This window comes from Echeneis naucrates, chromosome 16 (assembly GCF_900963305.1).
Source record: "Echeneis naucrates chromosome 16, fEcheNa1.1, whole genome shotgun sequence".
Taxonomy (NCBI): Eukaryota; Metazoa; Chordata; class Actinopteri; order Carangiformes; family Echeneidae; genus Echeneis; species Echeneis naucrates.
In genome coordinates this window covers 6,608,172-6,622,368 of record NC_042526.1, presented here as the reverse complement: position 1 = coordinate 6,622,368, position 14,197 = coordinate 6,608,172, and the positions used below count along the sequence as shown (strand labels likewise).

The following is a 14,197-nucleotide window of genomic DNA, read 5'->3' as shown; positions in this document are numbered from 1 at the left end:
TTTGTTGTGCTTATCATACATAAGTAAGAATTAGCCTGAAGCCTAGGTACAGTTAAATTTATTAAACAGAATAATTACATATAGATGGATCAGCAGGTGATGTCCAAACTGTGTGGATAGCTGCCACAACAGAGAGACGTCTCCACTCAAAGTTGCTTTTGAGTCAAATTCAGCCACATGCATCATTTGATAACTGTGTTGTACACTTTGTGTTATAAGTAAACATGACTGGATTGTTGTTGTTGAGTGTTTGTGTCACTGCCTGTAGACATGGCTGACAGCGTCTCCTCTCTCTCCCTGAAGCTTCCCTCCAGACAGCTGGGCTGTAAGCAACATGATCCCCCTCAGCTCTGCAGCCCCTGCCGACGCTTTGTGTGAGTACATATACAACGTGTGTGTGTGTGCGCGCAGTTGTACAGCAAATACACACACTTGTCTTAGCTATGTGAGGTGCCACATTCATAAGATTCAATGTGAAAACCAGACAGACCCAAAAAAAAAAAAAAAAGATACTCTGGGTATATGTTTGAAAATGTCACCTTACTCTGAAATAGTTTTCTTGTTGATTTTTTTTTTTTTTTTTTCCCATATTTAAAGTATATGATGTCACCTGGATGTGGAAAGATATTAGGTTACTACTGGGAAGGTCCCTCAAAAGGAAAACAATAAATCACCCTTCACTTGGGAATTTTTGGTGTAAAATCCAAAAAGTGCTGAAGAGTCCGATGATTTCTGACAGCAGGTTTTATTCAGTCATGGTGGCACGACAAATCCACGTTACTGTCCACATTCAGTGTTGTTCTCCGGCCTCTGAGGTTATTTAAGTTAGTGAGTCTGTGACAGTGGATCACAGCCAGCAAGTACACAGATAGAGCTGAAGAAGCAGATCTGGCGAGTTATTCCCCTGTGACTCAGTAGATAGAAATGGATGTTCGATATAATCACAAAAATGGCTGTCATGGCGACAGGCGATCAGGAGAATGACGCCTTTGTGGATAAAACGGGGGGGGGGGGGTTTGTCCAATCTATCCAGAACACCACATCTGGGAATCAAATGACCTTTATCTGGATGAAAAATTTCAAATGGGAAACAGCAGTGAACCATGGGGAGCTGGATTCTGGTCAAGCACTCAGATTTCTCCCCCTTTGGTTAAATTTATCACAAATGTTCAGTTTCCTGTAAAAACTTGAACTTTACTTCACTGTGGCTATGGCCCATGGGCGCGTCTGTCTTCTATTTGCTGAGGTATGCGCTCACCTGAGCTCTGCGTCACCAAGTAAAATACCGGTCGAGGTTTTTCCGGTAAGATAATCTGAATAGCACTTAACTGAGCTCATCCATTCCTACAGCTATAAAAAAAAAAATCAGACTGGTAACACTGTAAACTGCTGCCTGCATTTTCATGACTTCAGTGGTTCGACTTTATCAAAGCAATAAATGAAAGCTGTTATGATACACTCTGATTTTCATCTGCTCTATTAGGCGTAGCCCAACATCCTGGTGGCCTCTGCTGTTTGGCTTTTTGGAAGATTTCTATTTACACGAAACACTAGCGTTGCCTCCCACTGGCGTCAGATTGGAGTTGATGTTCCCACAGATTTATAGGGAGCTACCTCATCCGACAAGGCCAGATGAGTCATGAGACATACCTGAGTTCCACTCTGAAGGGGTTGTAACATGTCATCCAGCTGAACACCCAGACAAGTTCTCCATGAGGCCAGACTAGGCAAGATTTTGTAAAAACAAACCTTTTCTATATTTAGCATCTCAACTGCCTCATGTCGAAGCCTTTGACAAATGAGTAATTGGACATTGGTTGTAGAATATTTGCTCAAATTGTTGTAGTCACTAGACTTTGATCATTAAATGTACCATTTAGAAAAGCCGGAAGTTCTACAAGTCTGTAGCTGGGATGTTTGACTTTTTGATTTATTTTTCTTTTTAGCACTTAAGTGATAAATATCAGTCCTTCCCATGTCACCAAAAAATGTGAACTTTTCTGATTAAAATGCAGTTTTCCCATTTTTCTAAACTTTTTTTTAAGTTTATTTTTTACTTGAAATGCAGTTTGTAGAGCGTAGACTTTTCTTCAGGTCATTCAAACTTCAGCATTTTAAGACAGTGATGAGAATGTAACCACGACTTTCTTCACTTTTGTCCGGAGGAAAGTAAATGCATGATACTTTGAAATTTCATCCGATCCTCATTCAGTTTTGTTTTCCTTCCGAGGTGCTGGTGGCCTGAATGGTGGTTGTTTGTAAAAATTAATGTCCAGAAATTGAGCAGAGCACGTGGGGGGGGGGGCTGTAGATGAGGACAGAGTGAGACATGTCTCTTCTGTCCACCTTCACTTAACAACACCCCGCCCAGCTGTCACTCCAGACACACCAGCTCACATTCATGTCAGCAATGTGCCTCATGTTTACAATAAACGTCTGCGAGTTCACGTTTTGTCCCGTTACGTTTCAAATCTGAATGTTAACTGAAGATGTGTACACAAATCAAGGCCCTGCAGGAGCCTACATCCTCCGACGGCATTTATCTTTCTCTTCAGGGTGTAACAATGTCCTCACTGTTGAGCGCATAATGACAGCTTATGGAGCGATGACGCCAAGGCTACAAGTATGGCCTGAGTGTGTGCCAGCCCTGCGTCAGAGGATGTTTACACAGGCTGAGATCAGAGAGGAAGACATTGCAGAGAAGTGAAGGAATAAGGAGATTCGTTTTGTTTTTCTGTGACCAGAGGCACAGCAGATCATGGCTTTTCTTGGGAAATTGGAGGGTTGTTTTGAAAAAGACAGTGCTGCTTCAAAAAAAGGACAAACAACAGGATGTTACTGCCTAAAAAAAAAAAAAAAAAGTTCTTGTGGTGGCAGTGGTGAAGACCCCTATGTGTGCTTTGTGTTAGGGACCAAAGATGTGTGTGTGTGTGTGTGTGTGAGTGTGTGTGTGTGTGTGTGTGTGTGAGAGAGAGAGTGAGATTAAAGTGGTGCCAATTTGTGAAGCAATATTTTTAGAAAGGAGGCCCATCCGCTCCGGTAATGCTCCTCAGATCAGTCTAACCCTTTGATGCATTCATTGGAGTGTGATCCCACTTCAAAGCTGCACACGAGGACAGGACGGGAGGGGCGTGCAAGTTTGTCACACTCTTAATTACTGTTGGCCAAGGAATCTGTTTGCTGTCACCTCCGACTTGTATTTTTGCACACAACAAACCGCTCCGCTGAAGGTAATCATGTGTAGGAGGACTCAGAGCAGACCAGACACGCTTCTTAGTTTTGTTTCTGAAGCTCTAATATGTTGGATTAAACCTGTAATCTATGGGCACCTGCAAAGCATCGTGCCATAAAGTCCATGTTTCTAAACTGATTTTTTATTTTTATTTTTTTTAATGAAGGCATCATCAGAGGGAATCAATACGACTACAACAGCTGAATGTAGCTTGTAGAGCTGGCTTTTTTTCCTTAGACTGTCTATGAATAAATACAGTAAACATAACCTACTCCGCGTGTTTATGTGTGGCTTGCCAATGAAGCGAGACAAACAGCCAATCTGAATCATATCCTGCAGTGTATTTGAACAAAATATGTGTGTGTGTGTGTGTGTATATATATATATATATATATATATATATATATTCTGACTTTGATGACCTCTTTTGTAGGTCTAAGGTTTTTGAAATGTGACTAAGGCATCTCTCACTGGTTTTAGAGCAGTAATTAAATGGGTGTGTACACATCATGTCACACAACCACCCTGACACAGCCCTTATTTTATGACAAAAGCGCAGTAAAGCTGACTTCCTGTGCGTTTTAAAGAGTCCAAACGTGTGATAAGGCACCTGCGTTGGATTTCTTCATCTGCCCACCTGTTGAAAGCAGCGTAAATCATTTAAGACCAGCACGCCTCACTGATAAGTCAAAAGCGGCCCATACCGAATGAAGCTGCCTGTCAACCTGCCACACCTCATGAACAGTTAAGGTGTGTTCAAAGGCACCACAGCCTTTCAGATGTCCCGTGCTAAATCTGCCCCCTTATCAGTGATGACTCAAGCCGAAAGCCTCCACAGTCACATTCCACCTGGCAGCAGAGAGGAAAGGGACTTTCCTGTCCTCCTCTCCCCTTTCACTACTGCACGCCTGACATTTTCTAAGAAATACTTTTGTTGCAAAGTGTCACCGACTGTCAAATATACTGTTACTGACTGTAAAACTTGTAATGAGCTGCTTCACCAAAGACCATCACAGGAAATGGGGGGGGGGGGGGAAATCTCCCTAGATCAAAAAAAAAAAAACAAGAAAAGAAAAAAGTAGATGAGAGCATGAGTTAATGTCAAAGATGTAGGAATATTTATTCAAATAAATACACTGACACACTCAACACACATTGAAATAGTAAATAATTTAAACAACACTGGCTGTTTGCCAATAACATCATATTCTGGAAACAAATAAATTAAACATCATGATTTTAGGAGTCACTCCTCCCCGGAGAGCAAACTTGAAATAGTTTTGACGATTCAAGAGTTCAGTCTTGGATACAGAGCTTCTGGGACACACACAAAAAAAAATCCCTCTGCCGGCTTAGATCAGTTGTCCAGTTCTCTCCGAGAGCTCAGTCCTGAACAATCCTTCATCTCTGGACCGGATGACCTCGTCCTCCTTTTGGTCCGCTTCTTATCTCTTTATGGTCCACAATGGCACTGAAAGGAGACACAAACGAGAAGAAGTTAGTTCGGAGATTTCCCAAAGAGTGATGTCAGGTTTATTTTTACTCATTTATATTATATCATGTCAGCTATATGCCCCGGTGCGTGTCTCACCATATTTGGAGTAGTTAAGTGTCAAGTCCCCCCCTCCGGTCCCCCTCCAGCCGGTCAGGGCGCCCTCGCCATGCGCCGCTCCTGCTGGCCGGGCGACGCGCTCTCGTTGTCCTGCCTCGTCTTAAAGTCCTGGATGGCTTTCCTGTTCTGGTAATCGATCAGGGCCATCGTGATGACCGCGTTCCAGCAGTTCTCCTCCCCGGAGCACCGGAAATCGATCTCCTTGTTGTCCGTGGTCACGATGGTGAAGTAGACGAACTTGCCGGTGCGCTCCACGCAGTCCACCTTCTTGATGGACTGCAGCTTCAGCTCCTTGCCCTTGGTGCGCTTCTGCGTGTCCGCGTAAATGTTGAGGCTGTCCGTGGTCAGGACGCACGTCTTCCTCTTCCAGAACTGGAGCAGGTTGTCGCTCCTCTTCTCCAGCTCTCCCTCCTTGAGGACCTGGCTGATCTCCGCCGCTGACATTCTCATTGTTTATGTCGGACAAGTTTTGTGAGATCAACCCCCCCCCTCACTCCAACCTCCTGAGTTTTCCACCCCGGTGTGCCGTCCGCGGAGCTTCTCCTCAGGCCTTCAGATAATCCAGCGTGGCTTTGTGAATGAACCGGGGGGGGGGACCGGCGGCCTCTTATAGGCCAGACCGGCCTCGGCCCCGCCCACTTGACGTCATGTGGTTTGGGAATGTATCAACAGTTGCCGGTGGAGTAATTCAAGGCTGTGTGGGCGGAAGCTGCTGGTGGGGGGGGGGCAGAGGAAGTCCTAACGTGGACCATTACACCGCCAGCATGTCAATTAGTAACCTGCTTCCGCCTGCGGAGAGCAGTCCAAATATTTGTCCACTCTGCAGTCATGATTCAGTCTAATATCGCTGAAGAGCGCACACAGATGAGGACGTGCGTCGGTCAGCACCATCAACATATCATTTGTTTTTTCCACACTTCCTCCCTCCCCGGTGCCACCCTGCTCTCTGAAGTAACTCCTTTAACCTCCCAGACTAAACATGTTTCACATCGGTGGGGTTTTGCACCAGCTCTGCCACTCCTGTCTGTGGATGTGGAGCCAAACAGCCCACAAGCTGCCGCTTTTTTGTTCTGAACAGGAGGTTTGTCAGACTGAATGTCAAAAGGAAGGCGAAGAAGCCCAGAACATTTTTAGCTTCAGTTATTATTTCTATTTTGCGTTACGAAAGTGGAACAATCGGTTCAGTTGTGATGATGGAAAACTAAGATGAGGTTCAGTAAAGCTGACACAAATATCTTAAAACCCCAACACAGGAACGATTACTGGGCCTAATGATTGTCTTAAAGGAAATCAGTACGTGGGAGATTGACTGAACACATAAATACAAGACGGCACATTTAGTTTACCTTCATATGGGAAACAATTCTGACTTAACGTGTGATGTTCTGTCATGTCCCTCTTATTATGAGTATAAAAAAGTCTGGGCAGTTTCAGTGTGCTCAAAGGATTACTGATTAACATAAAAAGAAAGGTCAGATATAATGATGTCCTGGTGTCTTGTGGTGTTGGTACAATATGAGGGAGTAGTAACTGAAAAGGAAAGATAAGTGACTGACTCATAATGAAATTGGCATCGCTGCATAGATGAGTTCTGTTATTGACCTCAGTCACTCCCACGCTGAGCCCAACAACAAACAGCTGAGAGCTCAGAACTCCCCTGTCAATCATCACCGGCCTGGTCTTAGTTAATCACGGCAGATTGACACCGGCGGGCTTTTACATGTGTCGCTGAGCTCCTGGAGAGTTTGTGAATCAGCAGCAGGTAGTGATCAGAGGCCTGATGCCATCGAGTCTTCCCCCTGCAGCCTGTCTTGTCCTGTCGGACCACTAGCAGCACAAAGACCACCCTGACCACAGTGTTTCGCTCAGATACACACATCCGATGGGCGTGCACCAAGCACCCACTTCAGGCCCTCATGTCCGCCTCCCTATCAGTCTGTCCTCACACACCCCACAGCTTCCCTCAGGAAGTGTCATGTCCTTTAGGACTTCCACCCTCACATACAACATTTCTGTGGCAACTGGAGTGGGATGTGGCGTTCATGTTTGATCATCTGACTTAAAAGAAAAGAAAACCACATCTGTTAAACAGCGTGCCAGCTTCCGTTGTACCACCACATCTTCACCTCCTTCCCCCTTTCTCTGAGGGGCTTCTCTTTTTGTGGCCTGGTTGTGTGTGTGTGTGTGTGTGTGTGTGTGCGCGTGCGTGTTGCACATATGTGGGCTTTTTGTTTGATGCCGTTTTGACTGGAGTCTAGCAGACGTGCCCAGGCAGTGACTCAGGACGTGAGGGAAGCGCCTTAATTTGAAGGAGGTTTTTGCTTGCCCAAGGAGGGCCAGGTGTGTGAGTCGGAAGGTTGCGCATTTGTGTGTGCACAGGTTGAATGTGTTGTGTGTGCCTGGACCATAACTTTTCACGAGGAGGGGGCTGAGGTGACACTCCAGAAGAAATCGGACTTATTTTAAGGCAGCGCAGTCAAATTTCTTTAAATGAACTGTTGTGGGTTTTGTCTGACTTTTATAATCCCCCCACGCAGCTGAACCGCTCAAACATCACTCCCTACATCGTGACGGCTGAGTTATAGCAGCAGTAAAACTTGGATGTGTCACTGTTTTCTTTTGTTTCTCAGCCATTTGGGAAAGTACATTTATTTCTGGAGGGAATCAGACTGCGTGATGGATCTCTGGAGGTGTGTTGCAACAACCCTGGCTTCATATCAGTGCTCTGCATAGACAAAACGAAACCCCCGGAGAGGAAATGAGATAATGTGCCAGCTGCACCAAGTCAGGAGGGTTTTTATCCCAAAAAGTGAACAGATAAACTGTGGGGGGGGGGTCGTCAGAAGACCTGAAATTCTGCCGGTTCCTTACATTGTTTGCTTCCGTGCTGTGGTGCTTCACAGCCACGGGCATGTAGGTGTGACAAGGCAGCAGGTGGAAGGACCAGAAAGGCCCAACATTGGGAGTCATGTCAAGGCATGTAGCTGTGAGTCCTTCAGGTAAAAGAGACAGAGGAGATGTAAACTCATTGTACCCTGATGAAATTAATCAATTTTATGACCATGAGACGGTATTTCTTAGAAACATTGTCTCATTGAAAGTGTTTGTTAGAAATTGGTATCATGTCAATGCAAGATTGAGAGTTTACATGATGGAACAAGACTGCAGAACGTTAATGAAAAGCAATAAATACAGAAACTGCCAACGAGCACCATAAAAGTTTAAAAAGTCCTGACTCCTCCTCCCTTTTTAGATTTAAACTACTGTCAAAATTATTATAGTAAAGACTCCAAAAGTGAGACATGACCAGGACGGCAGCAATAAAGTGTGAATTAAAGTGTGGACTGCCACACCCGGCAATTTACTCCAAATAGACTGTAATATCCTGGTATAAACCATCGGACTAGAATATCACAGCGAAAGAGATCAAACCAGGCTTTTACGTCTGTGTGTATGCCAGCACAGGTAAATGGATGGGATGCTTTGTGTTCATGTTGTGCGTGTCCACGTGTGTTGGGTTAGCCGGGGAAAGCCTCCATCAGACGGTGAACTATACATAGTCGGCCTGACAATGGGGAGTAGTATGGATGAGCTCGCCATGATGGGCTGCTGACAAGAGCAGCAGAGCCGGCAGGTAACAGCTGCATACTGTGACACGTTTACGACTTTGGCCTTCTCTCGCGCACACACACACACACACACAGATGCAGACACACACCCTCTTCAGCTCCTCTGCTCTTTGGTGGCATGCCCTTGTGATGAGCTGGAGCTATTTGAGGCATTGTTCTGATAAGCCCTGTGTGTGTGTGTGTGTCTGTAGCATTTAGCAGCGTGGGAAAAAGAACAAATGGCTGATGAGGGCAGCGTGCACAGTCAAACACAATGCTGCAGGAGGAACCACTGGAGGACAATGAAAACAAATGGCTGCTGCCTTATACTCTTTCTTATGAGCTGGGCAGTCCTGTGTGATGACAGATGAAGAGGCCACATCGCATTTTTAATACTCAAGCAGTCAATTGTCTTCTTGCATTACAGCCAGGCACGTACTTCGTGATGGAGGAAGTGTTGAGCTTTATTACATCTTTTGTAAAACAGAGCTTTTTGTACACTGGGACTGATAATCAGATAGCTAATTGGAGGATGGATATTGTCGTTACTTTAATTACTTTGGGCACTGAAATTCGTATTAAAATAGATTTAAATTTATAAGCAGAGCATACAGTTAATGGAGTTGGCAGGTCAGGCAGTAAAAAGAAACATATTTCTGTCTAAAAGGTGGTGAGGCTGCATAAATATCTTATTAGTCCACTATTCTTTAGCCACAGGAAACAATTTACTAATATAAATTGTCATGCCATCATAAACACAATGAATTGTGTCCCACTGTCACTAACACATACTTCATCGTGAAAGGAGTGCGAACTATGCAGTCTATGATAACTACGCTTCCTTCACACACCCCACAGGCTCTGCGAAAGTTGAGGTTTCATGCACATTTGACTCTGCAGGATGCAGCAGGTATGCAGGTCTGCAGCTCTGCAATCCTTATCCCTGCCAGGAATGTAGCGCTCACTTGGTCGTCGGCATATTTTCACCGTAGCCTGCTTGGCCGACAAAGTCATTCCAGGCAACTATGGAAGTGAAGCCCATCGATTGATCGTTTAGACTTAGGTGTTGTGCTGTGGAGGCATGAGCCTCAGCAAAAATGTTTATATAAATGATAACTTATCCAGGAGTTTACTCAGTCACTGTGGATTTATAGCTAAATACTAAGACAATCCCTCACTGTCTGGAATATTTGCTCATTTGTGCTGCAACTGACACAGAACAAGTCTAAATTTGACTGCAGGTCATCAATCAAAGACACTTTGGTGCTTTCTTGTAAGAATTATCTGAAATTACCTCATTCTCTCTCCAGTTCAAGACCTCTGAAGGAGAAAAAAAAAAAAAAGCAGAGCAAGAAGCAGCAGGCAAAACTAACTTAGACCTAAACCAGCCTTGTTTGAGATATATATATATATATATATATATATAATTTTTTTTTTCCTTCTGCGCCCTCTGTTATGTAAGATAATACCTGCTCATGTAGGTCTGACTGGCAAGTTAATCTGTGATCGGAAGTTAAGGAGTGTGACTCAGGTGAAACATGCCACACCTAGTTCCTCGTTCATTCACTGCTCCATTCATAAAAGCAGATCATACCAGAGGTGTACTGCCCGGTTGCTGTGCTATGTTTGGGCGTGAAGCTTACTTTCCCACACATACCAGGCAGAAAGGAAACTTGATAATGAAACTCGAATGAAATAAGATTATCTTGGTTTACAGTGACCCTTGTTTATTATCTTACTTTCTGAGCACACACAGATAAAGTTAACAGAACAAAATGTGCTTGGTTGACCGCTGTAATGGAACAGATGACAGCAGAAGGTTCAGATCATAGTTATTCCCACATTGACTATCTGAGGAAAAGGAAAGGGTGAAGAATTAAATGTCAGATGATCATGAAGGAACTCAAATACCTTGTACCTTCTTTTCCATATTCTGCCGTGCTGTTTTTATTACCACAATTCAAAGAGACATGTTTGCCGCATAAACTGCATGCTGGGACAGAGTCCAGCCTGAAATAGTACATAGTTTTTTCGCCGAAAGCTGACAAAAGCCACATTTTCATTACCTGACGCCCACGTGAACGAATCAAACAGCCAGAACAAGGCTGGAGGGATCTAATGGAGCAGGTTGGCCCGAGATGGCAAAAAGGGTTTATTGTGAAACCTGGTGTTAGTCACAGCCGTGTTTGGTCTCGTCTCTTGGAGAAGTTTGTGCACTGCTCTCCTCAAGGACAGCGCCTTTCCCCAGTTTTCCATGAGGTCTTGTTTATGTACAGCTGGTGCCATAAGAAAAGGTTAAACAGACGTGCTTATTCATTTGCAAACTATTTGAATCGCTTACATTGGCTCATAGGATTTTTGTGATGTGATGTTGACACGTTGTCATTTCCTTTCCAGTTCGAAGAATTACCAGATATCACCACAATACCCTTTTGATTATCTGATTGGGTCCATTTACTCTCAAAGCAACCCTACAGTTTTCCAAATAAATGTAAATGTGCTGATGGAACTAAATCACCATCAAGTTTTTAGAATTCATCTTGAAGAAAATACAATAATTTTTTTCCCCCTAGAAACTTCCTGAGACGTTCCCTTCAGAATCGTAGATGTGAACCTTTTTCTTCGGTGCCGCCATGACAGCAGCTTGGTGATAGTGTGTGTCTACTTAAAATCTAATGGCAGTTTCAATCTGGCCCAAAGTGACAGACAACAAACCTCAGTTCTGTACTTCATCCAGCAGCTAAAAACCAAGGGACAGATCAAAATGTCTCAGAATTAGACCGTCCATAATCATTCTGTAGTCAGTGTGTGCAAAGCAGAGTTCTTGTGTCAACGCCACCAGCAACATTATCAGATCTAAGAGGTAATGGGCTCTTTATCACGCTGCCAGTTCAGCTCATTCAGTTCTGAGCACCAACCCGCGGTCAGCAGCATAAAGCGCCTCTCTATTCCCCGCTCTCTGTGGAGCACTATCTGGCTCGCATCACTTCCGACCGGGAGGGGACGATACAAAAGACCCCACACAGAAAAACCCCCCAAATCAAACACACACTCGTATGTCTGCTCCTGTAGAAGAGCTGCCAAAAGCACCTTAGGGCCAAGAGTGGGACGGTGGGTGCAGCTGCATTTGGGAGGAAGGTCGGAAGAAGACTGCACCCTTCACCCTTGTGCTGGACGAGGATAAGAGGATGGCGGACGGCCTCATTTTGGGGTTATTCCGGTAGTCTGAATACTTTCCTTTGTCCCGCTCCTGTGTGTAAAAGCATAAAGACCGTCTCCTAACTGATTTTCTCGATATGTGTCGTTGATATGGTTAAACATCTTTGTCCATCCACTGATGCACAAACACACTTTTCTAAACATTAAAGAGCCGAAGAGGAGCGTGTAGAGGATGTCACAGGGAGTGTAGAAGATAGAGCCTGATTGTTTTCTCCTGTCTGCCAACAAGATCAAGTTGAGTTGATTTGTCTCATGAGCAGTCTGCTCTGTTTCTGAGATCCTCCTCAGTCTTTGGATCTCAGGGTTGGCTGCTGCACCTGTTTCCTTTTAGTCCAAGTTTCTAACGTGGCCAAATGTGCCTAACGTTGATTTGAAGATGTCAGCCGTAGCTCATAATACACACAGAGCATATTCTGATATGAAGACTGAAAGCCTGAGAAATCTGTTGTGATGTGACAAACAAAAATCCACCATTGGAGCAGAATCTGAGCAGAGGTGTTGAACAAACACCGAGCACGTCTGTGTTCTGCCTATTAATTAGTATTAATCCAAGAGTGTATCTGACCTTAGACTGGGCCAACAATTTAACTCTCAGCAACATTGTGCTTTATTTGACTCTTTTATTTTTATTTATCTTATTCTATTTCATTTTTCCTTAGCATATTGTGTTTAGCACCTTTAATTATTTCTTGTTGTTTTTATAGCTTTGGGAGCGATCCCGTAGAGAAGCCCCCTTTCTATTTGTCTGTACTACGCTGTGGTCACAGAGAAAACGACAATAAAGCCTGATTTGATTCGATAAAAGACCCAAAGCATAGAGGTAGGACAGCACGCCTCTGACGGAGCCTGAGTGTGCTGAGCAGAACATCCCAGATGTGTCCAAACCAATCTGACAAAGCAGAGCAGATCTGTCAGGAACCATGAGATTAACTGTCCAAATCCAGGAGAGACTGAAAGCTCTGGCTGCTGTTGAAGGGGCCTTTATGAAGTACTGAATGAAAGATCTAAGTGACACATTTATAATACATAGATAAGCTTTTCTAACATGGATTGGCATGATAGCTTAGGTAAAAAGTAAAAAGCTGCTGTATATATTATTATATGTATTATAGCGTCTAATTTTCTAAGTTTTAGATTTAAGTCAAATGCATATAAGTGTACAGTTCAATTTCTTGCTCCTAAAAGCTGAGAAATGAGCGTTGAGACAATCGGATTCCTTGTTACAGCGAGGCAATCCTCGGACCCACACACAGCAGCCACAGCATGAATAAGTTCTTGTTCGCTAGTCTGTAGAATAAAATCCCCGAAATTGCAGAAAGTAACTGGAATGATTTCACTCAGTGGTTGGCCTGTTTAGGACAGAACGATCAGAAATCACCCTCCAAACATCAAACCCCCTCTTGCATGTAGAATTTGTTTGTTTTGTTCACAGTATGAAAGACAGCATGTTTAACGTCTTGACAGTGACGTTGGGTTTGTCGAGATCTTGATTAAATCCAGACTTGTGTTTTCTCACATGCTCACGTTGTCACCTCTGTTCCCACGATGATAAAATTATAAAAGCACACAGATGTGAGTGTTGCTGGACAAGGTGACAAAATGAGAAAGCATTCTCCTCTCAGCACCTCGTAGAAAACTTAGGTCGCTGGGACACAGATTCACTGTCCTTCTCCTAAAACCTCCTGAACACTCAGCTGCTATCTCCCACAATGCATTACAAGGGTTTCACAGAGGGACGCACATGCTTCCTTTATCTGCAAGACAGGATTCCAGACATTCTGGTTGCTTCGCCTGATATTAGGCCAACCATGAACAAATTCCTGCAGCCTGGATACCGTCCTGCTGTCACTGAGCGAGAGAGGCTCCTCTGCTCAGGCTGCAGGCTTTTCCTCACCTGATGCCTGAAGTTTAGACTGTGTGTGTGTGTGTGTGTGCGTGTGGCTATTGTGCTGTAGTGATGGGAAGTTCGGATCTTATTACTGACTCAGGTCTTTTAATCTCGTTCAGTGAAAATGAACATATCTTTTTTTCAAGTAATTTATTCATTTTGTTCATTGGAAAAACGAATTAAACATCCGTTCCGTAGCTGTGTAGCTAACGTTAACTTTAGTGCTAACGTCAGATCGCTCTCCTCACCAGGAATAACAGCATTGGTCATGTTACTGCTGTAACCACGTGAATAATGAACAAAAGACTTGAAGACCTTGAAGATCCGTTTGTAAACGAATCTGAGCCCGTGGACCGGGGAAAAGGAACAAATCACCCTCTGAGATGACTTGTCATTCCCGAGTATCATTCACAAACGACAGATCACTATTGTGCTGTCAACTCAAGGAAAAATCCGTTGAGCAGTCTAATCTAGAATTATAGAACGATCACGAGGCTCAGGAGGCAGACATGTTGGAATGTCATAATAGGAAAAGCGCATATGTTAATAAGAATGAATAATAGCTGAACTGTTAAGCTGCTTCAGTTTCAGCATCCTGGATCATTGGAACACTGTTATTTGAATTGTTACTCAAGAAC

The 14,197-nt window shown here is 44.0% G+C and overlaps 1 protein-coding gene across 1 annotated transcript; it reads right to left on the bottom strand.

Moving 5' to 3' along the window:
* Window positions 1-4,327: 4,327 nt before the first annotated feature.
* Window positions 4,328-5,408, bottom strand: phlda2 (pleckstrin homology-like domain, family A, member 2). The gene is made up of 2 exons (XM_029523549.1): window positions 4,824-5,408; window positions 4,328-4,703 (listed from the first exon to the last, which is right to left on the bottom strand). The coding sequence occupies exon 1, from the start codon at window positions 5,292-5,294 to the stop codon at window positions 4,878-4,880; it is 417 nt and encodes a 138-aa protein (XP_029379409.1). The 5' UTR covers window positions 5,295-5,408; the 3' UTR covers window positions 4,328-4,703; window positions 4,824-4,877.
* Between the last annotated feature and the right edge of the window lie 8,789 nt (window positions 5,409-14,197).

Bases quoted from the DNA above. Each gene is read 5' to 3' on its own strand.
- phlda2 (XM_029523549.1), bottom strand. From the start codon at position 5,294: ATGAGAATGTCAGCGGCGGAGATCAGCCAGGTCCTCAAGGAGGGAGAG.